At 38.9% G+C, this 25,753-nt stretch overlaps 1 protein-coding gene across 1 annotated transcript in view; it reads left to right on the forward strand.

Moving 5' to 3' along the window:
• The window catches only part of LOC149080332 (sarcoplasmic calcium-binding protein-like), a 439,250-nt gene that overhangs the window by 400,176 nt on the left and 13,321 nt on the right, over positions 1–25,753 (forward strand). The window contains exon 5 of the mRNA XM_089238635.1: positions 18,172–18,275. Within this exon, the coding sequence (XP_089094761.1) occupies positions 18,172–18,275 (104 nt within the window). The remainder of the gene's footprint in view (positions 1–18,171; positions 18,276–25,753) is intronic.

The raw sequence follows: 25,753 nt of genomic DNA on the forward strand, positions 1-25,753 counted from the left end.
TTTTTCTTTCCCTGTATGTTTTTTTCTCCGTAAAGACGCGTTCCTGATAATTTCCCTCATGGTTTCTAGAATTTCCCTCTCGTGGAAGAGAGAAGCTGCTTCCATTGACTTAACATTGCATACATGAGTTGCGGAAAAAATTCATTAAAAATCAAATACATTTTTTAAAAATAAATAAAAAAAAATATTGACAATAAGCGGTTTTTGTGGCATCCGCTCAAAAAAAATGATGAAGTTCTGAGCGTGAAGACTATGCGAAAAAATTCATGAAAAACCAACAATTTTACATTATGCTCCCGTTTTAAAGGGTCACGTGAGGAATCGGGTGACGTCAAAACGAGTTTTATTCTGAAGCGCGCGATTGCTAATACCTAACCTTATATATTCTAGAAACCTTGGGGTTGAGGTGCTTTGGTCCTTTCTTGTTCCCGCTGTCGGAAAACTCAGAAGCATCTCTTCTTCTTTTGTTTGAACGTGACCCTTGGGGAAGGAGGCTTCCAGACGATGCAGGAGGAAAAGAAAGGTTAAAAAATAGGCCAATAATGATTGAAACCAAAACAAGTACACTCCGAGAGCCATATTTTACTTATCGAGTTCGGGAGCCCGGGCCAAAACATTTTTGACAAAATACTAAATGACTAATAACACTGAGATAAATAAACAATAGCTAAATAAAATGCAGTGAAACCTCGATATAACGATTGCGGACCAAGAAAAAATATCGTTGTAGAGAAATTATCATTATATCGAGAGGCAACATCATCATCACATGCCCTGAAATTTCTGTTGCTGTTGGAATCTTTTCTGAATCGGCGTTGTTAGTACCACCAAAAAAATGTGCTTTTGAGTATTTATTCACCGCAAAAATAATTTAATTGATTAATTCATAAATAAAATTCATTCGGATGTATTGCCCTCGTAAAGAGCTTAATCGCAACACGCCGTGGCATGGCCCTCACATCCTGTAGTAGGGCGCCTAGGCTGGAATCTTTGGCGGGCCCCTAGCCAGACTTTTTACGGGCCTCTACAAAGTAAATTTACAGCGTGAAAAATGAAAAAAATGACAAGAATCATCCCGAACCCCTGGGCTGGAGCCCAGTGAGCCCCACCAATGTTGGGGGGGTGGGGGCATGCAGAGGCGTCCACATGAAGTTACACACAATAAAACATTGGGGGGATGAAAGTTGCTAGTCATCCCGTATATTCGAGACTCAAGCGCGTACGCAGGAGAGAGGGTGCATTGCATTGTTTTTTCAGAAATTATTGGGGGGCTCAACCCCCCTCACAAAATTTATTGGGGGCATCAAATGGCTCTGTCGGTCCAGGGAATTAATTTGAAAGAAATTAAGTTTTATTTGAATATCAGTATTTCATCAGTCATTGCAAAAAAATAACGTGCGGCGTGTAAAACGCTGTGATGTTTTCACAAAAACTTTTGACCCTGGGCAACAATTTTGAGAGCACGGCAAATTTTAGGGGATACAAATCTTATATATACAAAATATCTATATATGATATATATATAATATCTTATATATACAATCTATATATACAAAACTATCTCCACAGTGATCACCGACTTTGGAGGTAATGTAAAGCTACATTTGTGTCAGCCCCCCCCCCCCCACACGACAGAAATAATCTACACTCTTAGTTACGACCTTGTCCGGGGCACCCAAAAAGTGCTGCAACAAACAGATTGGGAATCACAGCCCTATAAAAATACAGTACAGTATAGTGTACATTCAATATAATTTATCTGCTAAGTATCTCTCAGCAATGGGCCCTCACGTGATCGAATAAGGCTTCTGAATTGAGATGTTTTGTGGGTACCAGGACAGGATTTCCCAATCCCCCTCATCTGTTGTGAATTTATATGGTAAAAATCAGAAAAAAATTCCTCCCGAGACTCCAGCCAGGAGCACTGTGGGACCTTCTTTTTTCGAAGAGCCATGAGGCTCACCCTCTGGAAATCATTTATATACAGTAAGACCTCGGTACAACATCGACCACTCTTACCGTCAACACTCCTATAATGTCAGTTTCTTAAAATTCTGCTAGCTTAACTGGCAAAACGTTTACTCGTTATTAAATCACCCCGTTAATTAAGTCATATTTATTCGGTACTCAGATGTGACGTTATACCGAGGTCTGACTGATGTTGAAATGGCGTCGGACTCGGAAAAGCGGTTTGTTGCAAGGAGCAGATCACCACGAGATTCAGAAATAAAAATTTGTTATAAGCATCTATTTGTAATTGTTTCCTCAAATATTGAACACACATGGCCCTCACATCCTAGAGCAGGGTCCCTAGGCTGGGATCTTTTGCGGGGCCCATTATGGTGAATTTATATCGATAAAAAACAAAAAATGATGCGAATCGTCCTAGGCCTGGAGCCCTATCAGCCCCACCCTTGTGAGGGCCATGAACGTCTGGCGCTTGCTGGGGTCTGCATCGTTTATCCCCGGGGTTTACAAAAACGGATTGAGCTTAATGTCCGAATGTCCTCCCTGACCGAATGTGATTGTCATCTTCCTGCCATATCATGTATTCAACACTCCCCTGTGATTTGCTTCCTGTTGTTGAAATTCTCGGTGGTCCTCAACGCGATGCCCGAAGGCACCATGGCCCTGGAAATGATCACAATGGATATTGTCTGATAAAAGCATACAATGAGTGAATGCCAGTGGTTCGTCTCTTGCTATTTTTTTGCGTAGATATACAGTATACAGCATTTGCCACATGAGGAAAAAAAATCGTTTCTACTGCTGCACAGCCATATACTTTTTTCCAAGAACTTTCCATGGCGTGTGTGTGTGGCAAATTTTTCTCATCTCTGTTGGATGAACAGTTGCATATAGGGAATGCGACCGTTTCCTACTTGCCGATCCTAAAAGTGATCTCAAATTTGCCGTATTGGAATGATGAAACATTATTCTGAACAAAAAAAAAGGACAATTACATAATATTTGTTGCCTCAAAGAATTTCGTAGTGACACATTGATGAAGTAGATTCTACTTCACTTCAAGGGGGTAAGTCCACTTTTATCTAAATGAGTTCTTAGAATTTTATTTGTATCAATAACTCTGGAAAAACAAACTTCTGTCATTTAAACACAATGTTTTTTTTTAAATTCAGCAGTGGCTCCCACAATGGTGCGGCTGGCAGAGCTGTAGTCCTGGGGCCCGGGACAATTATCATCATCTTTTGTTTTTTCATGCTATTAAATTCACTACAAAAGAGCCCGTGAAAAGTGTGGCTTGAGAAATTGAAAAAGATCCCAGTCTAGGGGCCCTGGAACAGGATATATAAAATCCCCAGTAAAATTTTACCTACATTGCTACCTATTTTTCTAAATAACATTTGATCGCAAAGGAAAAAAAAATTTTTTAACCTTAATTGACTAAAAAAATTAATATCTAAATACGAAAATTAAAGAAAAGTCCGTTTATATGCTCTTGTTGAAAAAACAACTGTGATTGGATTGGTTGGAGGGGGTCAAAGCCGTATTGAACTGATCCGTCAGAATTGGGGGTTCAGTGGGTGCTCGATCACCCGCGGTAGTTTGTGGCATAGGTCCGAGCAACCCCCCCCCCCCTCGAACTGATTCAGAAATCAAAATTTCCTCTATAAGAACAAGACAAGAATCCACAAGTTCAAAACGCTCCCGACATCCCTGGTGTTAAGGATAAGGCCTTGGTTGGGATTCCGAAGCTGCTGATTTGCATAAATTCACTAGAGGGGGCCCGTGAAAATTCTAGTCTGTGGCCTGTCTAAGATCCCAGCTTAGGTGCCCTGCTTTAGGGTGTGGGTTCCACGAATAAATCACTCAGACGGAGAACTCCAATTTTCTTTGGATCCTCAGAGATATCTGAGCGAGGAATGGCGAAAAAAATGTGAAATTAGAATTCGACGAAAAAGCCCAAAAACGGGACATCTTTGTTGAAAGCGGGACGCATGGTCACACAATACATCGAAACCGAAAGTTAGTTGGGCGCATCAAGCAATACCAATCATTTTTTACTTCCGGCGTCCCTGATTTTTGATGTATAGATCTTTTGTATCGTGAATTTTGTTTATTTCTGGTGGAATCTCCTTAATTAATTTTTTTTTTTGCGTTATTACGATCAGATAGTAAAAACATTGGAAAGTTTATTTATTCTGCATTGTCCGGATACAATCCATTCAATCCGAATATGGATCCGTTAAATCGGAGTTTGTTGTGGGAAGTTGTGGGATTGGGGGAAGTTATTTACACAGTGTAATATTTCAGATAAACTTGAGGTAGATTACAACATACCTATCATTTAGTTAAAAAGTAAATGTAATTTACACGTTAAGTATAGGCCAAGAGAAAAAGTTATACTGGTTTGAAAAAAATTCTTAAAACGAAGTGTGATACTTGTTGCAGTCTCTTTCATATAAACATTTCAAGAAACTTGAATAAATGTTTGAAATGCAGTGTGGAAATAAAATTCAAAAGCCTTGCAGGTGAATTAAAAAAAACGATGGCTGAAAAAGGAAAGAATATCCATGACAAAAATATGGAATATCATCTATATATACACACAGTCGGCCTCCCGCGTATTCGCGGTTTTTTTTTTCCTTTACTGGAAATTTTTTTGGCAACACTCAGCAATCGTCATTCACGTGTTTTGCTTACAAAATTTGAGTTTTGCGTGTTTAGGATGGCTCATTTTTCTAGTGCTACTGATAATGCTTCGAAAAGGCAAAAAAAGTGAAAACTACAAGAAAAATTGGATATATTGACTATGCTTGGCGAAAGTAAGTCAATTGCTGCTGTGGCCCGCCAATACGGAATCAACTAATCTACGGTAAGATATATCAAGAAAAAGGAATCTGAAATTCGAGCAACTGTGGCTGTAGCTGCACCTTTGTCAGCAAAAACTTTGCATCCCCTACGGGATCCATGTGTTTCTCGTACAGAGAATTTTGTGTTTTTTTTTTGTGGGTACAAGATTGCTACAAAAAAGGTATTCCAGTTGATTGTAATATTATAACGGAAAAGACCAAAAATTTTTTACTGTTCTATAAAGGAAAGAGCTGGTGAAACGTCTATTTCATTATAATTTTATGTATGTAAAGTTTTATTTCATAGATAGATAGATGCAACGCAACTTACGTTACCTCAAAAGAGGCAGGGTTGTGTCGGAAAAAGTTAGCAAAAATTTATAGCAGTGGCCTCCCTAGCCCCATGCTTGCAATTATCAAATCACTCACGTCGTTCTCCCCCATGAAGACAGCTATCAACTCGATGCAACAGCCATTTGACTAAAATGGATAGCTGAACCCAATGACTAGAGAGAAGAATTGCACATGCGCCCAGTGGCACATAAGGGCCGGAGACCACAGCATAGTATTTCAAAATAAGTGTGGAAAAAAGACTTGTGGGACAAGTAAGAAGAAGAAGTAGACATGTTAAAGTGGGAGAGATTTGAGAATGGTCTACTCTACAGCGGTTCTCAACCTTTTTTAACTCGCGGAGCCCTTTTTAGTAAAAAAATTCTATGGTGGAGCCCCGTAGGCCCATTTCTTAATTATTCATCAAAGTTACTGATTTATTTTTACTATTTAAAAATATTTATACTAATTAGTTTTTAATTTTACTGTTTTTTTTAATTTTTCTCAAGCGGCCGCGGAGCCCCTGGAGGGTGCACAAGGAGCCCCAAGGGCTCCGCGGAGCACCGGTTGAGAACCGCTGGTCTACTAAATACTTGATGATATGAAGAAGAAACGGCAAACAGAAATCACTATGTTCTTTCAGAAAACATCGCCAACAACACCCTCTTCTCCATTCCCTTCTACCTCTGTGTCACCTTTGTTCAATAAACAAGATACGTGAAAAAAACCTATGGTTTCGGTTATTCGCGGCCACCCCCGGAACGTAACCCCCGCGAATATGGGGGGCCGACTGTATATAAAATAAAATGTCCTGACTGATTCATCATCGCCGAGCCGAAATCGCTGAAGCTATAAATATCAAATTTGGTCAATAGTTTTGTTTAATGACGTATAGACTCACTAAAAAGGGTTTCTTGAAATTCGACACCTCGGGGGGGGGGGGGCAAAAGGGGGGTTCAAAGGTAACATAGAGAAATCACGCCGAGCCGAAACTGCTGAAGCTTCAAATTCATCAAATTTGGTCAGAAGTTTTTCATCACTTAAACACTAATCAAGAAGAGGTTTTCGAAATTCGACCCCTAAGGAGGTCATTATGAGGATCAAATGTAACAGAAAGAAATCAGGCCGAATCGAAATCGCTGAAGCTATATATTCAAGACATTCGGTCAAAATTTTTTCCTTATGACGTAAACACTAACTAAGAAGGGGTTTTTGAAATTCGACACCCAAGAGGGCAAAAAAGGGTTTTTCATGACGTAAACACTAATTAAGAAGGGGGGGGGGGGGTTTCGAATTTCGATCCGTAAGGTGGTCATAATAGGGATCAAAGTTAACATATAGAAATCTCGTCGAGCCGAAACCGCTGAAGCTATCGTCATCAAATTTGGTGAGAATTTTTTTTTCCCATGACGTAAACACTAAATAAGAAGGGGATTTTAGAAATTCGAACCCTTAGAGGATCATAATGTGGAATCAAACGTAACAGAGAAATCACGCCGAACCGTGATTTCTCTCATGACATAAACAGGGTCGTATTTATGTTTTTGCCGCCCCCTCCCATGCCATTACTAATGAATCATAAACAAACAAAAGCCAAAAAGTGGTACTGTATATAGTTGCGTATAAATTTTACTTAAGGGAGGGGGATGCTCAACCTCCGACCCCGTAGGTGTTATAGATTTAATTGCAATGTATGGTGCGTGCATTCGAATATGAAAGTATCTCAGCAACAAAATCAATAATGCGCACACGCACGCACACACACGCGCACTACATATTATCTTTAACCGCACGTCCTAAAAAGTGTATTTTGAAATAATGAAATATTCGTGCACCGATTAAAATTCTAGACGGAGCCCGCCTGTAGTTTGTGCACTCGTGTGATTTAAATGCTTGCATTACTTGAATATACAGGGTGTCCCACAATCACCTGACGGTTTTCAAAATGAGAATAACGGTGACAGATATTAAAGTCAGTGCCCGACTGGCATGGTGGTAAGATGTTCGTCTACCATCGTGAAGGTTCGAACCCAAGGGAGGAGATAGATAAAATATTTTCCCTAACGAACTCGAGGCGACCACCGATAGACAGCGCCTTCACTTCCAACCCATCTCACTAATGGCAGCAAAATGCAATATAGCGATATGGAGAGAGTTGGTATTTGGTGAAGTAGTAGATATTAAAGTCATTCTTGCGGAATGTAAATGCGCTCAGTGAGGAATTTCAGCTACGTCATTCATGTTTCAAGGGATTGTAGTTATTAAAATTTAAAAAAAGTAACTTTTTATATGGACAACTTGTGCCCAAAAGACGAATTAAAAGTTGTTGCCCTGTCTTCTCTGATGCCAACGAAGAAATTTCCACGTTTCCAACTGCAATATTCGCAGAGAGATATCTGAATTCAAAGATCAGAGAAACGTTGGGAAAGAAGCGTTGTCCGTTAGTTTTTTGTTGGCTTTTTTCCAAACTTTCCTCCGATTTTCGAATTAAAATATCTTAGTGAATACTTAGAAACAAGGACATTCTTATTAATTAAACTGCTTTTGTTCCTTCCATTTTTGTTCTTTTCTCTATGATACTTTTATATTGAAAGCTAAATAATAAAAAATATAATAGTAGTATGGAATAGATTATGCAAAAAATTCTTTGAAAAGTTAATTTAGTATTTAAAAGGTTAGAATAATAGGCTACATATTTTATAAATTTTCTCCTGTTATACCGAAAACAATTTTTGCGAAAATTTTTTACATGTTATTCAAAAATGAGCCACGTTTAAAATCAGTGACCAAACTTCAGTGCATCACGAAACTTCACAGTTTCCAAAACTTGGCATGTTCATCAGTTTCCAGACAATTTTCCAAAATTTCTACAGGTACACAATTTAATATAATAAATTTGATTATTTAATATAATCAAATTTATTATTTAATATAATAAATTTGATTATTCAAATTTATTATATTAAATTGATTCTAAATACTAATTAATGCGGGATTTACTGAGTGGCAGAGCCGCAACTAGGGAGGAGAAGGCGGGTCTCGTTCCCCGGGCGCTGGACCCCAGAAGGGCGCAAAATTTTATTCTCAAACCTCTCCACCATTACAAGGGGGCGCCAAAATGCGCACTTGCCCCTGGTGACCAAACATCTAGTTGCGGCCCTGCTGAGTGGTAATTAATTTTTTTTATTAGAATTAAAAACGAAATGAGCAATAACTAATATATATTTTATTGTGGTTTTTTGTTTCTATATTGCGTTGCGTATATTTTTTATTGCGGAGCATGTAGTTTAACACAGTACCGTATTTCTTGGAATAAGCACCACATGAACGTATACGTCGCTGTATCGGACAAAAAAGAACCATCAATTATAAGAATGTCATTTTGTTTATGAACTTAACATAAGGCCCCGCATCCACCGCACATTTCTGATAAAAAATTTATTAAATGGTTATTTTTAATTTCGGAAATACTTGCTAAATGCTCAGTAATGCTTGTCAAATGCTTGCCAATTTTAAAAATGCTATTGGTTAATTGACAGTTGAAGGTCATGTAATGCAGTAGGCCAATCTCTTGATAATTTGTGTTTTTTTTAAAATGAAAATGTAAGCACCGCCAGTCTCTAAAAAAATCACGTTTTTGCAAAACGTAGACAACGCGATGCTCGTTCCATGGAATAAGGGGATTAACATAGCATAACAATTAAAATACTGTGTATATGTAAAAGGCACTATGTCCATTATAGTGAATATTGAGATAACGCTATTAATTTTCTATATTTTCGTTACACTATACACATAGGTATAAAACATCAAGTCCTATTTCAATAAATAACACACACACACACACACAGATATTTACTTTAAAAACACTTTAAACGACTCTCTTGTAAAAACTTCCCTTTCGGCACATGGTGCCAATTATCTCCGATATACAGAAATACACTGCTGGCCACCCAAATTGCAACACCAAGAAAGACAAGAGATATCGCAACAATATTTATTTTGTAGATAACATGTTGACCAAGCATCAAATGATTAAATTTATAGACTTCTGTGAAGTGTGGTTCCTGCCAAAATCAGTAGCCAGAGTAGCCGCCATTGTTGGAGATCACCGCTGCCACACGCCTCGGCATTGATTCAAAGAGACTTTGGATGTGTTCTTGGGGTACAGCAGACCAAGCAGCTTCCACGCGTTGCCAAAGTTGATCTGGTGTGGCAGCTGGGGATGTAATCTGGGTCAATCGTTGAGCAACCATGGACCACATGTTTTCTATCGGCGAAAGATCCGGAGAGCGAGCTGGCCAGGGAAGCAATTCAATCTGGCGATTGACGAAGAACCTTTGGACAATGCGTGCCACGTGTGGTCGCGCATTATCCTGTTGAAATATGGCTGTGGGCAAGCCCTGAAGGTAAGGAAGGACAACTGGCTCCAACACCTCGGAGATGTAGCGCTGGCTTTTTAAAGTACCGGCAATGCGTACTCGAGGAGTGCGAGAGTGATATCCAATACCGCCCCATACCATAATACCCGGTGCAGGACCAGTGTGGCGGTGCATAACGCAGCATTTCAGCATCCTCTCTCCACGGTGTCTCCAGACTCGAATCCGACCATCGTGGTGTTGCAGACAGAAGCGTGACTCGTCAGTAAAGACAATTTCATTCCATTGTTCCGTCCACATCCTTCTTTCATCGCACCATTGGCGGCGGAGACGTCTGTGGTTCTGCGTCAAGGGTAGACGAAGCAATGGACGTCTTGCGGACAGACCACTCTGCTGTAAACGGCGTCGAATGGTACGCGCAGACACTGGATGATGCGGTACAGACTGAATGTGCTGTGCTATGGTTCGTGATGTGGCTGAGCGATCCGTCACTGCCATACGCACAATGCGCCTGTCATCACGTGAAGTGGTGCACTGAGGTGGATGCGATCGAACACGTCGGTCCGTCGTACCCTCCTGCATCCAACGATCACATATCCGCATTACAGTTGTTTGGTTTCGTCCAACACGACTACCGATTTCCCTGAAAGATAATCCACAATCTCGGTAGGCCACTATCCTTCCTCTGTCGAACTTGGATACTTGATCAAAAGATGATCGCTGTTTTCTACGAGGCATAATTGATCGTTTTTTTGAAAAAACCACAAGAAAAACACAATTGCCGTACTTCAAATCGTCGAAATCTCCAAGCCTTAAATAGCGCTTTGAAGTGGCGCCACAGGCGCGCGTGATGTGCGTCTGCGCTGAAATTCTAATCATTTGCATATCTCACCTCCGCTAATGCATGTCGTAAATTTCATATTATTTGCATGCTTCCTTCAGGGTGTTGCATTTACGGTGGCCAGCAGTGTAGTTCAAACTGCAAATGTAAACTGTTCACCTGTCGTGTTTGTTACTCATCTGAAAAGAAAATAACACAGGACAATATAAAGATTGCAGAGAAAACTCGATTTACTTGTTGTCCCTGTATTAAGACCAGGATGTGAGTCAACTTCATGTGGTTTTGCACCTAAAATGAAACTAAAAAAATACAATAAATATTCCATTTTTACTTTAATTTCTTAAACGAGCACTAGCTCAAGCTTTTTTCAATTTAACGATGTATCGTATAAAAAAATATGAGTCTTACGCCTTATTGAATACAAGTATAACAGAGGATTCCAAATTACCTAAGATTGAATTGTAGCGATTGTTCCTAAATAATCATTGCAGAAAACTCTCACAAAATACAAAACGTGTGAACTTATCAGAAATGAGTAGCTATATTTGATATTCTCCAGGAAAGTGTAAAATGAAGAGGAGCTTTTTTCCGTTTTGTTCGTAATCCTGTGTTTATAACCGAATGTAGTTTTGTAATACTGTATACAATTAATAGAAATGTGGGTTGTGACAAGCTCCACATTTGTCCCCCCTTTGTTTTCAGGAAAACGTCACATGAGAAGAGCTGTCCTTAGGACCAGTGAACGTAATCGCGTGACACCGCCTACCATTCTGTAGAATTATCAACAATTATTAAGACTGTCATCAAAGCCCGACTTACGCCAATAAAAAAATTTTTGTTGCAAAAGATTCTTTCCCATATGGCGGGCGTCGTTAAAATCAGTAGAATGTTCTGTCTTTTTACTTTCAAAGAGAGCCGAAATTGAGCTATTGAAATGTTCTTTGTGGTCAGCTGAGAAGGGCGCAGCAGACTCCAGTCACGGAAATAACCCCCTTTCTTTTTTTCTGGCTGACCACTGTACCACCACCATCCAAAGAAGATACTCCCTCCCCCTTCTTTAGGGGATGTCCGCTGAACTCTTCAGCAATATGAAATGAGGGAACAGCTTTGGTATAAGGGACACGCCAAATTGGCGACTTTTTTCCGGCGATAAGTTGCCATAGTTGGCGCGCTCTGGTTTGTTGTTGTTCTGCTGGGTTGTCGTTGTTCCAGAATGTTCGTAGAATTCTGCCAGTTGGTGGCGCTGACTGTTGTTTTTCCGTGTTCTTAGCGTCCTAGCGCGTCTTTCAAACGGGTTTTACTGCCATTTTCAAACTGGTTTTCTCTTTTTCTCATTCTATCCTCTCTCTTTTTTTCTTCCAAATGACGTCACTTAATAGCCGCGGCGTTTTGAAAAACCGTTGGGATAGTTCTTCATATTTCTCTTCCTTCCGTATATATGATGTAGTGTGTGTGTCGGATTAATTGGAATTATTTTGGACATCTTTTCCCTCAGCTTGTACCTTTAATATTTTCCAATATTTATTCTTTTCTACATGCAGGATGCCCCTGCATCCTTTTTATTTTATTTATTTATTTTATACCGTTGATTATTTATAAGAACCCGGATTCTCGGAAAGAGAGTCCGGGTTTTAATTTATAATAAATAGAATATTTTTATTTATACAACATGCAGGACCGTTGATTATTTATAAGAACCCGGATTCTCGGAAAGAGAGTCCGGGTTTTAATTTATAATACATAGAATATTTTTATTTATACAACAGGACCGTTATTTATTCACAACGGTCCGGGTTTTATTTAAACCCTGATTTCATTTTTTTTTATCCAGTTTTATTTTTTAAATACTCCACAGCTTATTTTTGTTTATGCCATTTGTTTTTACTGTTTTCTATGCTGGCGACTTTTTTTTTTCTGGCGCACGTAGTGTCTGGCGGCTTTTTCTCGGGCCGTCTGACATATTTGGCGCCGGAAAAAAAAGTCGCCGAAAATCGCCAATCTGTCCCTTATACCAAAGCTGTTCCGAAATGAGAGCTGCTTTGCTTCGCTGGACGCCTACTCACCCTCCCACCTTTACTTGTGACAATACTATATACTATGGGAAGACGGTGACTAATACCGTAAATAGGAAGGTTATAAAATCATATTTTTTTACTTGAACGACAGTCTGTGTGGGAAAAAAATAAAATAAAATAAACACAATATGGTTTAATACACTGGTGTAAGAAATTAAGAGAATTTGCAGACTTGGTCGATTATCTCTAGAACTACTGTACCGATTTTAATGAAATTTGATATGTACATACATTGATACAATACAAAACAAATAACCATTCAATAATTGTAATACACACGCATGATCGTGCGTAACACTCGTAGCAGTCGGAAGGTATGAAACAGCGGTTGCAGAATAAACAAAAAAAAATGGGTTAATAGGGTGTATGGTCCCCTCTTACAGATATACAGGCCTCGCAGCGTGATTTCATACTTGAAATAAGGCAGTTTATCATTTCCTGTGGCAATTGGTCCCACTCGTTCAGCAACGCTGTTTTCATTCCCTGGATGATTCCCGGAGGAGGGTTGCGAGTTGCAATTGCAATCCCCAGAGCGTCCCAGATATACTCTATAGGGTTAAGGTCTGGAGATCTGGCTGGCCAATCCATCCGGCGAATATCCTGACTCTCTAGAAAATCGTCGAGCAGAAGAGCTCTATGTGGCCTCGCGTTATCGTCCATTAAAATGAACTCAGGGCCAACTGCACCCCTGAAAAGGCGAACATAGGGCTCCAAGACCTCATCCCTATACCTCACACCAGTCGCAGTGCCTCTTTCAAAGACATGGAGAGGTGTGCGGTCATCCAACATGATGCCTGCCTGCCCAGACCATTAAACCTCCTCCGCCATAATGGTCGATTTCGCGGACATTGGAGGGTAGGTAGCGGGTCCCTGGTTCTCTCCATATGAACGTACGGCGAGAATCGGTGCTTAGGCTGAACCGGGCTCATCAGTGAAGAGAACGGTCACCCATTGATCCATAATCCAATCTCTATGCTCTCTGCACCATGATAAACGGATACTCCTGTCCGTAGAAGTGAGCGGGACGCAAACAGCAAGTCTTCTTGCAAACAACCCTCTCGTGAAGTCTTTTGGAAACAGCCACCCTTGATACACGGGTTCCTGTGGCTGCATACAAGTCATGAGAAGCTGTAGCACTCCTGTTACGCCTCGCTATAATCGACAAATGGCAATCTTCTCTGGCCGTCGTGGCTCTTGGACGACCTTGCCCAGACTTTCTCTCGATGGATCCTGTATCCTGGTACTGTTTCCATAAGTTACACAAGACGCTGGGCGTTAAATTGAACTCTCTACAAATCTGGACTTGAGATTGGCCTGCTTCTAGCCTCCCCACAATTCGCCACCTCATTCCATCATCTAAACGTTGGTGGTTACTCATTTTTACTGTTACAATTTGAAATTAACCGATTGCTGCAAAATAACATTAAAAAATTCGCCGAGGTGTGCTAGCGAACGAAATGCGTTTTAACTTTTTAACTTACGTGCGCTTATAAAGCCTGTTTCTCTAATGGCTCCGCCTACACACACGTGTACGCTTACGTATTTGACGTACAAAATTTGCATTTTTGTCTAGAAGCAGTGGTTTTACATTCAGTTGAGTTCTTTTCATGAAATTCGATAAAATATGCAAATGCTCTTAATTTATTGTATTTTATTGTATTTTGTATTTGTATTTTGTATTTTGTATTTGTATTTTGTATTTTGTATTTGTATTTTGTATTTTGTATTTGTATTTTGTATTTTGTATTTGTATTTTGTATTTGTATTTTGTATTTTGTATTTTGTATTTGTATTTTGTATTTGTATTTTGTATTTGTTGTATTTGTATTTATTTCACCAGTGTATATCACAAAATAAACAACATCTCAAGATACACCAGACATTTGTCAACTCACTTGCATGGTTTTTTCCCCGATATGGAAGCTTAATTTTTTTTTCCAGTTAATTTCGTGAATTTGACCACATTTGGGGATCACCACAGACTGGCCAACAGTGGTCAAACACGAAGACTGTGCCAAAAACCCGGGGAATTGAACATTATCGAGCACGATAACTTAACTCTTAACTGCCGGAGCCTGTTTTGTGTAATTTTTAATGTGCATATTATTTTAATGTGCATATTATTTTAATGTGCATATTATTTTAATGTGCATATTATATTATAATGTGTATATTACAAATATTATAAATGGAAAAAGTAATACATATAATAATATTTAATTACATATAAATCGTTTGTTTCATCAATGATGTGTCCAAGGAGTCTTGCAGCAGTATTTTAGAAAATACATCTTTCTGTGCCATTTCAGTTCAAAATAAAGCTATACAATATTTTTTACAGCGCAATATTTTTTTTATCTAAAAAGAGTTGATTGCTTTTTGGGTAGTTGTTTTAGAGCTGCTGAAATTTTACATGTACAAAGATTTATAAAATCGCACCAAATTGAAGGAATTGGAAATAAAATTCAAGGTAAAACTATTCAACTTTACTAAGCAAGATTTCATCTGTTTATACGTGACATTAAAATCAATGCAAACTGCATAGTTTGCCCTAATTAACCATTTTTTTTAGCTAAATAAAAAAAAAGGTTATGCAGCTTCGGACACAGCGTAATTACAATCCCTACATTCTTGGTAACACAAGAGGCATTAGCACGCCGGTGATATGTTACTACGAGCAAGAAAGATAACAAAACTTCGCGAGGGGCGGAGTTTTTGGCGAAACTGAATTTCGAAGTTCATTAGCGAAAAATAAAAGCATTTTTTAGTGAATCAGTAAATGATAGCAGGGCCCAGCTTCACGAGCCGTTGTTATTGTCATCTTGATACACCTGAACCACATCTGATTAAATCAGAAAAAAATGAAAACATTTTTTAGTGAGTCAATAAATAACAGCAAAGATGGAAGGATGGGAAAAAAAAATCTCGGATGGGTCTCAGAGGAAATCGAACACAATTTTCGGTGCTTGTGTCCTGTGCTCTAACAATTGCTCCAATTGTGGATGCCGGATTCAAGCAAAATTAAACATATCTATTGTCAAACGTCACCAGAAAAAATTTCACTATATATGACGTAATGGTTCAAAACTCATTTCGGCCAATCGCGATGTACTAAATTTCTAAAATCTAGCTGGGAATACAGAGTTTGTTTATAAGCTGTCGGACACTGCCGTAGTTATTTTTGTGAGAACGTCAATCGTTTATAGTAAATTTCAATTTTTTTTAATCGTTTAATTCATTTCCAAGTTACATTTACACTCTTACATTAGACGAAAATTTAGAACTCTACCTGCATACCTTCAGAAACTCTTTAAACTTGAACTAGTGAATGATTTGGACTAACCAACCAGGCAAGGGAAAACTTGTATATATTTGACATTTGCAAGAAGTATTCAAATATTTTCAAAGCCATATGTATCCTACTTCTCATACCACTACCCTGTATTCAATAAATGTAAGTTGCAAATGAATTAAACGATTAAAAAATTATAATCGAAATTTACTATAAACGACTGACGTTTTCACGAAAATAACTGCGGCAGTATCCGATGCTGCTTATCCTTTTTTTTAAGTAGTTGTCGGCCCCGGTGCAAGGCCAATTTCGGGCCCTCGCCACCACATTGAGAATGCCAGGTGGCTCTGGGTCGACCTCCATTGCACTGTCCATTACATCAGCAACGAAATCTACAGCCATACTTGATCCAGCCTCGTCAGATGCCATCAGAGTTGCCCGACATTTGAAATTGAGTCAGACATTTCATCCATTAAATTTAGTTAAAAATTCATAAAATATTAGTTATTTTCTGCCGGTTGAAGTCTATTAGACAGTCATAAAAAAGAAACTTTAAATCTGTCAAATATCTTTATGCCCGATTTGTTTGAATCAATTACAGTGGCAGCGTTGAAATGTCGTACAAATGCAAAAAACACAACTAAAATCTAGTTTAAAATTAAAATAAATACCCCGAAAATTCTCAAATTAAATGTTTTATTTCATTTTCGGATCCTTCTTAAAAATTATCTGAATATGGAAAGTACTTATATGTAAAGAGAAAAATCATAAAATTGAATTAAATTACTCAAAATGATGTTGGGAAACACAGAAACTACACTTTGCCTAGCTTTTAGACAAGTAATAATGATCTTAGCTATTGAGCAGTTCCCCATGATTCGGTCCCCATGTTAAAATCCAATGATGGAATAACGTGGCCGGTACATTTTTTACGGGCAGTTCTATACTACATTTTTTATATTAAAAAAACAAAAAATGACAGAATTCATCTTGGGCCTCCCACCTGAAGTCCTCTCAGTGCCATCCCCTCCCTGTTTTATGACACGTCTATACTACTACGAAATGTTGCGCAACTTGTTGTAAGTTTCCATCCGAGATGGGATACAAATAGATCTGCGATTTCGGAGGTTGCGGAACAGCGAATTGTTGCGCGACTGTCTGCTGTTGTTGCGCAATTTTCTGTATGTGTGTGGGCGTACTTATCTTCTTCGCTCCAATTTAAATGATTTTTAATGTTTTCAAGTTAACTGAGATATACATGTGAACCTAACTCTCAAATGGTCCTAGTAAAGATATCGACCCAAATCAATTAATTAATTACATTTTTTTTTTTCTTTTTGACATACAACAAACACAAATCGATCAAAAAAAAGTTTTTTTAATTGTCAGTTTTGATTCAGACCATAGACTTGTGATTTTGGTGTATGAAAAGTTTCTGAACACCCGATTTGTTGCACAACTTTTGCGCAACATTGTCTATAGGCACGTGTTGCGCGATCTATAAGTGTGGACGTACCCTTAGAATGAGAATAAATGAAAATACAGTAGATTCTGGACTATCTCTGGCCTAGTGTGGCGGAAGGGTGAGCCGGATAACAGAAAAGCAGGATAGGCCGGAGTTCTATAAATGCTCACTTCCCATCTCCACCCATATCATCAAAAGCACCCTTTTTATGCCAAAAAACCCGCACCCATCGATATTTTCTGACATCTAAGTACAGGCGAGTACTTAATAAATGTTTGTTATGTACTGAACTAACTCTTCGTTTTAAAAATTTATTACAGAATTAATGGTCCAAGAATAAAAATATTGGTCACAGTTTAAACTCTAGGATAAATTCTTTTATGTCTATCTTGATTGCAGGAAACATGCAATCAAGTCCTCGATGTAGATGACTGAGGGCTTCTCCCTTTGAGCCCTCGTCTGCGACACTATGTCCCTCCACTTACGCTCTAATCCGCGCATAAGCCGGCCCGGTTTTGAGGTGTCTAGCTCAGCATGGGAGATTCGATTTTGCTCGATTTTACGTGGCCACACCCCAAAACCAGTTTTTGCGTAACTTGAAATCATGAAGAATTATCATCTATTGATTTTTAACTAGGACCGATAGTACGGAGACCGGATAGTCGAGCGTCTACTGTACTTGAATATAATTAGTATATACAGTATTTCATATAATCAAGTAGAAATTAATTAAAAATTCCCCAATATCTCATAATCACTACCCATGTTGTGAATTTCATTAGTACGTTTCACTTTTCTCCAGCGAGAGATTATGATTTTTTTTTTACTCTCTCTTTTTTTCTTTTTCATCATTCCCAAGCTAACAAGTCTTATCAATATCAACGTTAGTTATGTTTTTATAGTTTCGCAAAAATAGATCAAATTTTGTGATTGGCAATGCAAGACTACCGGATAAAAACTATTTATTTCTTTCAGGTGATTTATTTTGGGACAAAGATGAGTATCGATTTGGATCCGTCATTTGGTGCTATGTTACGGAACTGAATGACATAGATAGAGCTTTCGATTCCATGTTGAGTGTAAGTATACGTATAATCACAACATAATTGCATAAGAATAAAAGTTAGTTGGATAAGAGAACGAGATTTATATTTCGAATACCGAAATCTTAATTACAGCGGAACTTCGGTTAACCGTCTTTTCGGCAGAAGCTTCTCAAGACGTCCAACTGCGCCATGTCATTTTTGGGCACGACCGTTTTAAAACGCTGACATTTGTTGTACATCGGCAAGAACGTCTGAAGACTCTGACGAAGCGAGTTTCTTCACCCCAAAAAAATTTGTGCCCCGAGTGACAAGCTGTAACTCCCCTTCTTATTCAGGTGTCCCTTTGGGGCTGTTTCACAAGAGCAGAAATTATACTACACGAAAGAGAGCGTATTTTAGGCTGGGACCTGACTACGGCGCGGTTGCACGCGGTTGAGGTTGGGGGGGAAGGCATCATCTATAGTTTTATTCTGTCAACGCACAGATACAACTGCAACCGCAGAGCGCGGTTTTTTCAACCGAGAAAATCCACATTTTTTGGGACGGTTGGGGTAACCGGAAAGCTGCCATCACGTATTGCAAAGGCTTGAGCTCCCTGATGACGGTTCGGCTGGACCTGCGGTTGCTCTCTTCCATTGTCTATTAAGTGTTTTGACAAGGAGGGTGATGGGATTTCGGATGCACTGGACAAAGGAATTGCTCTCCTTCTCAGGCTGCCATAAAAAAATGAGAGGAGAAGACAAATTCGAGGAACTGTATGGTGAAGTTCCATGCGACGTAAACTAATTCTTTGTTTGGCGCTTTTGCACTGATAACAATAAAAAAAACCAATGAAGAAAAAATTAAATTTTTCTAACTAGTGAAATTTTTTTGCTTTCCTACATGAGCATACATTGAAACTCGGTTATAATGACATTCATAAACTAACGTGATTACGCTAAAACCGAGATGTATATTTTAGAACACTGGAAAGAAATGCACCCGATTATAACGTGTTAGTAAAAAAACAATTAATTACATCATCCAAAAGAGTACAAATTACCACGGGGCCCAACCATTTATAATAAATTCATAAAAAATTAGAAGTAAAAATAATCAGACATCTGAAGGAGTATATTTTTATATTTGCAAATTCTCCATATCACAGTTTTGAAACATTTATTAAAAGCCTAAGTATGAACCGGGGATGAAATACGTCCCTAAGAGCTGTTTTGTTTTAATTATTCTGTCTTTTTGGTATTTATTTTTGTATCGTATATGAATGTGGCTGTCTATCTGTTGTTTTTGCAATGAAAAAAAAACCATCTAGGCCAGCGGTTCTCAACCGGTGCTCCGTGTGAACTCCCAAGGGCTCCGCGGCCCTCGAGGAAAATAAAAAAAGAGCCAGTAAATTTGAAAAAAATAATTATTAATATTTTTGAATAAAAATAAATCAGTAACTTTGATGAATAAATAAAAAATAGGCCTACGGGGCTCCGCCATAGAAATTATATACTGGAAAGGGTTCCGTGGGTCAAAAAAGATTAAGAACCGCTGATCTAGGCAAAACGTTGTATGCGGGTAATATAGAAGAGTGCACTAAGACAATTTTCACACCTACCGTTCTTTTCAAGCAGTTTTTAATTTACATACACACACAAAGCCGCAACTAGGGAGAGCGGGTCCACTGTATCGAGTGCTGAACTAGAGGGGGCGCCGAATTGCCCCTTTAACACCACTCCTTCTAACCTTTCCTTATACGGGGACGCCAAAAGCTTGCTAGCTCCAGTTAAAAAAGTATCCAGCTGCGGCCCTGTATGTACCTTAAACCCTGCAACATACATACTGATGTACAGGGCCACAACGACATGCGTGGTCAGCCGGAGCAAGCACGCATTTCGGCGCCTCCTTTTAATATTGAAGGAGAGATGAAAGGTTAACATTTGCGCTCCTGTCTGGCTCGGAGTTCGGGGCATCAGTCAGTGCCGTCTTAACGCATGGGCCCACCCGAGCACGACCCGGGTGCCTCAAGAGAAGAGGGGCCTCCCAAAAATGAGATCCGATTGAAATTTTCAAGGATTTACCATGTAGGGCCTCCAAAAAACCACTTGGCCCGGGGGGCCCATAATACTCTTAAGACGACCCTGGCACCAGTCCCACCTGCTCCTCTCTAGTTGCGGCCCTGAAGCCGTATGTACAGGGTGTTAAGCGGGCCGGGGTAGCAAGTTCAGAGGGGCGGCAAATTTGAGTAATTCTTTACAATAGAGATTTTTCTTCAATTTCTTCAATAAATTTGAGTCACGCATATCGGAATAAAGTTTATAGAAATAACTTTTCGTGAAACGTTGGTTGGTTAAAGGATGAACAGGTGTAGAGGAAGGTGGGATCAGGACAAAGATCTCAGGATTCAGGTTACTTCTTAATGTCATGCATCACTTTTTGCCAATAACCGTCTTGGCGCAAACATTGAGTGCACAATGTATTTTTATGAGGTTTTCTTTTAATCCCATTTTTAACTAACATTGCGTTTGTGCAATGCTTTGTTTAATATTTTTTTAAAATATTTTTCACGTAAATGTTTTTATGAAAGGGGCCATTCAAGTGTTACGTAAGCAGATTTTCAGCCATTTTCGACCCCCCCCCCCTTGTCAGCAAAATTTCGTCAGCATCTTAGTGTCATATATATTTCATATCTTCAAAAAAGGGGGGTGGTTGATGACGTAAGCAACCTTCAAACCCCCCTCGCCCCTTTGTCATGAAATGTCCACAAATCCGAAACCCCGTCCCCGCTCGATGCTGACGTAATACTTGAATTACCCCAAATGAACATTTTTGGGAACTAAAAGGTCTAATGAGTATCATAATGATTTTTAACATTTGATTTTTTACAGTTTTTAAAACATGAAATTTACAGAAATTTCATTCCGATTTCCTATCTGAATTTTTTTTTCCTGACCATCAAAAGAAATATATATTTTTTTTAAATAGGAGAAAATAATTTTTTCCTTGACTTTTTTTTTTGGTCATATGGGGTTTCCCAAAATTACAATTATTATGCTTAATTTCCATTAATTAGAAGTTTAATTAATTGGAAATTCACTTTAATTACAAAGAAAAACGTGCTAAATTCATGGCCAATTTTTTTAAACTTCAAAAATATGTTATTTAAATTAATTATGATGATTCCAGTCATCATGTATGAAAAAATTTGTGCGATTTGGTCACGAATCGTAAAAGCATAAAAAATGTGTCAACTTGTAGGCTGTCTTTCTTCAACTCTGAATTAATTTCAAACGGCAAATATTGTTACAGAAAATTAAATTTCATGACACGAATATTTTTATTAGTATATACAGTAAAACCCCTCCTTTTTGTGAACACGAACAGGACAAAAAAAATTAAATCCATGTAAAATGGGTGACCGTTAAAAAGAGGTTTGAAATTCATACTTTTATATATTATACAACTGTAAATTATTATTTGTCCGTAAAAGAGGAAGTATCCGTTAAGAGGGGGTTTTAGTGCAATGCAGGTTATGAGCACGAATTTGCATGCTAACTGGGGCCAACTTCAGCTTGGTGAAAATAATTTAGCCAATTCCGAGATGTCACGTGACATTAAAAAATAAAAAACCCCGGTTGCTAACAGCAGTGTGTGTTTCACGCGAAATTCCACGGTTGCTGATAAGATCAACCGCACCAGCCGAACCGTAGTGTGCCGGCAGCCTTAGTCCCCTTTTCCCTTTTCTCTTATTATTATATTATATTGGGCTGGAAATTGGAACTCTCCCGCTTCATCTGATAGCGATGGCTATTGACGCCATAGCAATATGCATATGGTCCCTTATAATGGAGCAGGGTCCTTAGGCTGAGATGTTTGGGCCCCCTAAGCCAGACCTTACATGGGCCCTTCTATAGTGAATATATAGCTTAAAAACAAAAACGAACAAAAAAGATGGTAATTGCTCCGGGGATCGAGTCCTGTCAGCCCCACCCTTGTGGGGGCCAATGGCCATATGCTAATGCTAATACCATCCGGTCAAAGTAAACTTAACTCATGGCAACACCAAGTTCCCAATTTCTCAGATCATCATCTACCCAAATTATTCGTGTTTAAATGGAGCTGGGGGGGGGGGGAAGAGGAAACTATCAGATGAAAATTAATACTGAGAGTTGGAAATTTTTTTAAAAAAGTATCTCTTTTTTTGTTTTGAATGCTCAAAATATGCAATTTTTGCATATTATGGCCTCTGAAATGCACCAATACACTTAAATGTTAAAATAGGCATTTACGGCAGAAAAATTCAACAAAAGACATTTTTACAGAAAAGCTTGAAAATAGGGAAAAAAGAATTTAATACATTTTGCCCAAACTTCTGAGCTCTAGTAATCAAGCACGATATATTGAAAGGGAATTGCATTTAAATTAAATTGACAAAATTTATAAATGATGAATAATAATTAGCGTGGTTTACCCTGCTTACACTTCATTGTGGCTCGAACCATATTGAAAAAGTTACATGATCTCTTTATCGAATATACGTTACAATTGGATAACTAATCATTTTTCGAATTTTTTATTGCTGTTTTTGTTTAATTAATGTAAATTAACAGAAGCAAACGAATCAAGCCCAGGGATTCACAAAAATAAAAAAGAACATTCTGAAACACGTTTGTATTTGAAAATGTAGATTAATTTAAAATTACTACAGTATATTCCGTTTAACACGTTCCCACTTGGAAAGTTTTCTCGCTAAGTATGCCTAAACCTCAGATATAATTCATTTAATAGTAGGCAAACACGAGAAATGAATGTTGAGGGGCGATATAAAATATTCCATTTCCATCGAATTAAAATTTCACAGAATTTTCGTCATTTTTTCCCGGAAACGTTTCCCTTTCGCTCTCGTGAAAAAGGATCTGTTGAGGGGCGGTATTAAATATTACAATTTCGTCGAATTAAAATTTCACAGAATTTTTTTTTTCGTCATTTTTTTCCGCAAACGTTTCCCTTTCGCTCTCGTTAAAAAGAATATGTTCAGGGACGGTATAAAATATTACAATTTCGTCGAATTAAAATTTCACAGAATTTTTTTTTTCGTCATTTTTTTCCGCAAACGTTTCCCTTTCGCTCTCGTTAAAAAGAATATGTTCAGGGACGGTATAAAATATTACAATTTCGTCGAATTAAAATTTCACAGAATTTCCGTCATTTTTTCCCGCAAACGTTTCCCTTCCGCTCTCGTTAAAAAGGATCTGTTGGGGGCGGTATAAAATATTCCATTTCCATCGAATTAAAATTTCACAGAATTTTCGTGATTTTTTCCCAGAAACGTTACCCTTTCGCTCTCGTTAAAAAGGATATGTTGAGGGGCGGTATAAAATATTACAATTTCGTCGAATTAAAATTTCACAGAATTTTTTCATTTTTTCCCGGAAACGTTTCCCTTTCGCTCTTGTGAAAAAGGATCTGTGGAGGGGCGGTATAAAATATTACAATTTCGCCGAATTAAAATTTCACAGAATTTTTTTTTTCGTCATTTTTCCCCGCAAACGTTTCCCTTTCGCTCTCGTTAAAAAGGATCTGTTGAGGGGCGGTATAAAATATTACAATTTCGTCTAATTAAAATTTCACAGAATTTTTTCGTCATTTTTTCCCGGAAATGTTTCCCCTTTCCCTCTTGTGAAAAAGGATGTGTTGAGGGGCGGTATAAGTTTTGTGCTTCCCCGAAGTCCACACGCCACGCAAAAGCGTATGAATTTCGCCACACGCTTCCCTTTACACACACTTCTGAACGGGGCCTTCTTTTGTGCAGGAAAGAGCGCGCGAAAGAATGTGTCTTTTTTTAACAACGCGCCCTTGAACGCCGCGTTCCTAACCGCCCTCCAATCCTTCGCGCAAGAACGTCCCGCTCCGGGCGTGCGGGGAAGACTGTACGTGTAAAGGGGCCTTTACACACAAATAATTTCGGGGATGATGTCCCTCTCCGCTATTCATACGAAGGTTTTTAACAGTTGGCTGATGCGAATATCTTTTTAGGAAAGAGAGAAATTCAACTGCACTTGCGGGGAATCGAACCCACGTCCTTTCACTTTCCGAATCGAACCCACGTCCTTTCACTTTCCGGGTGAATGCCCTAGACCAGTGTTTCTCAACCACCGGGTCGCGGCCCAGTACCAAGCCATAACACTAGTCACACCGGGCCGTAAGTGATTCGCAGTTTCATTTTTCCCATTAATTTCTCGTTATTTGTATGTATGATCGAGCTTTTCACTTACACCATCGCCCCCTTCTACAGAAAATTTTTTCTCCCAACGCAATCTAACCCATAGGATCTTATGCTATACCCGTAGCTTCCACCGCCCCCCCCGGAACTTTCCATCGCCCCCAAGGGGGCGTTAACGCCCTCGTTGGGAATCAATGACTTACAGAAAAGAGATTTACTGGGCCGCGGGATTCCAAAAGTTGAGAACCACTGCCCTAGACTACAAAGGCAACGAATATCTCAATCTTCCCTTGGAGCTCGTGTGCACTGAACGGGACCGTACATGGACGGTCGGACCTAACCACGACCTAACTCAGGCCAAAGCTCACAATTGCTAACACTGCCACCAGATGGCGACGTATTCGAGGATGAGGATACTCTTCGCTATCCATACGAAAGTTTTTAACAGCTGGCTGATGCGAAGATATTTTTAGGAAAGAGAAAATTCAACTGCCCTTGCGGGGAATCGAACCCACGTCCTTTCACTTTCCGGGTGAACGCACTAGACTACAAAGGCAACGAATACCTCAATCTTTTCTTAGAGCTCTTGTGCACTGAACGGGACCGTACATGGACGGTCGGACCTAACTCAGGCCAAAGTTCAGAATTGCTGATACTTCCACCAGATGGCGATTTATCTGAGGATGAAGTCACTCTCCGCTATCCATACTAGTGGTCTAGGGCAGTGGTTCTCAACCGGGAGCCCTAGGATATTTCAGGGGGGGCCACGGATGAAAATCTTGCAAAAGGGGAGCCACGGCTACTGATACGGGGGCCACGAATAAATTTAATTTCAAACAAAATGCATAGAATATCTTTTTCGTAATTTTTCCCCATTCAAGTAACATTAACATGAGGAAGGAAATAAAAAAAGTGGTTCATGTAATCTCGGTGGTTTTACGACTTGGGGGTGATAGTAGGCCCTGACACAAACTATAGAAGAGGTTTAAACGAAATGGAATAACTGTAAAGACAAAAAAATTGTGTGTTCAGACTTTTCATTCAAAGAGGGATGCCATAAAGAAAACAGACAAAGATTTGTTGACCATTCATTGACATTCTTTTGAGTGCTGGTAGTAAATGTAATCCAAGAAGTAGATGGGTAAAAACTGAAAGCTTGTAAAAAACCCATCGCGCAAATCAACCCATCATGCAATTACAAACGGATAGCCATCTAGTTTAGCATAAAGCTATCTTCAGCCAGCACTGAGTGGTCTGATGGGGAATACATTTATAAAAATTGAATAGAGAATGATTGCTCTGGGGT

The sequence above is a fragment of the Pholcus phalangioides genome, unplaced genomic scaffold, assembly GCF_987345545.1.
Source record: "Pholcus phalangioides strain wild (caught in Gottingen) unplaced genomic scaffold, Ppha-v1.0 ptg000011l_1, whole genome shotgun sequence".
In the NCBI taxonomy this organism is placed as follows: domain Eukaryota; kingdom Metazoa; phylum Arthropoda; class Arachnida; order Araneae; family Pholcidae; genus Pholcus; species Pholcus phalangioides.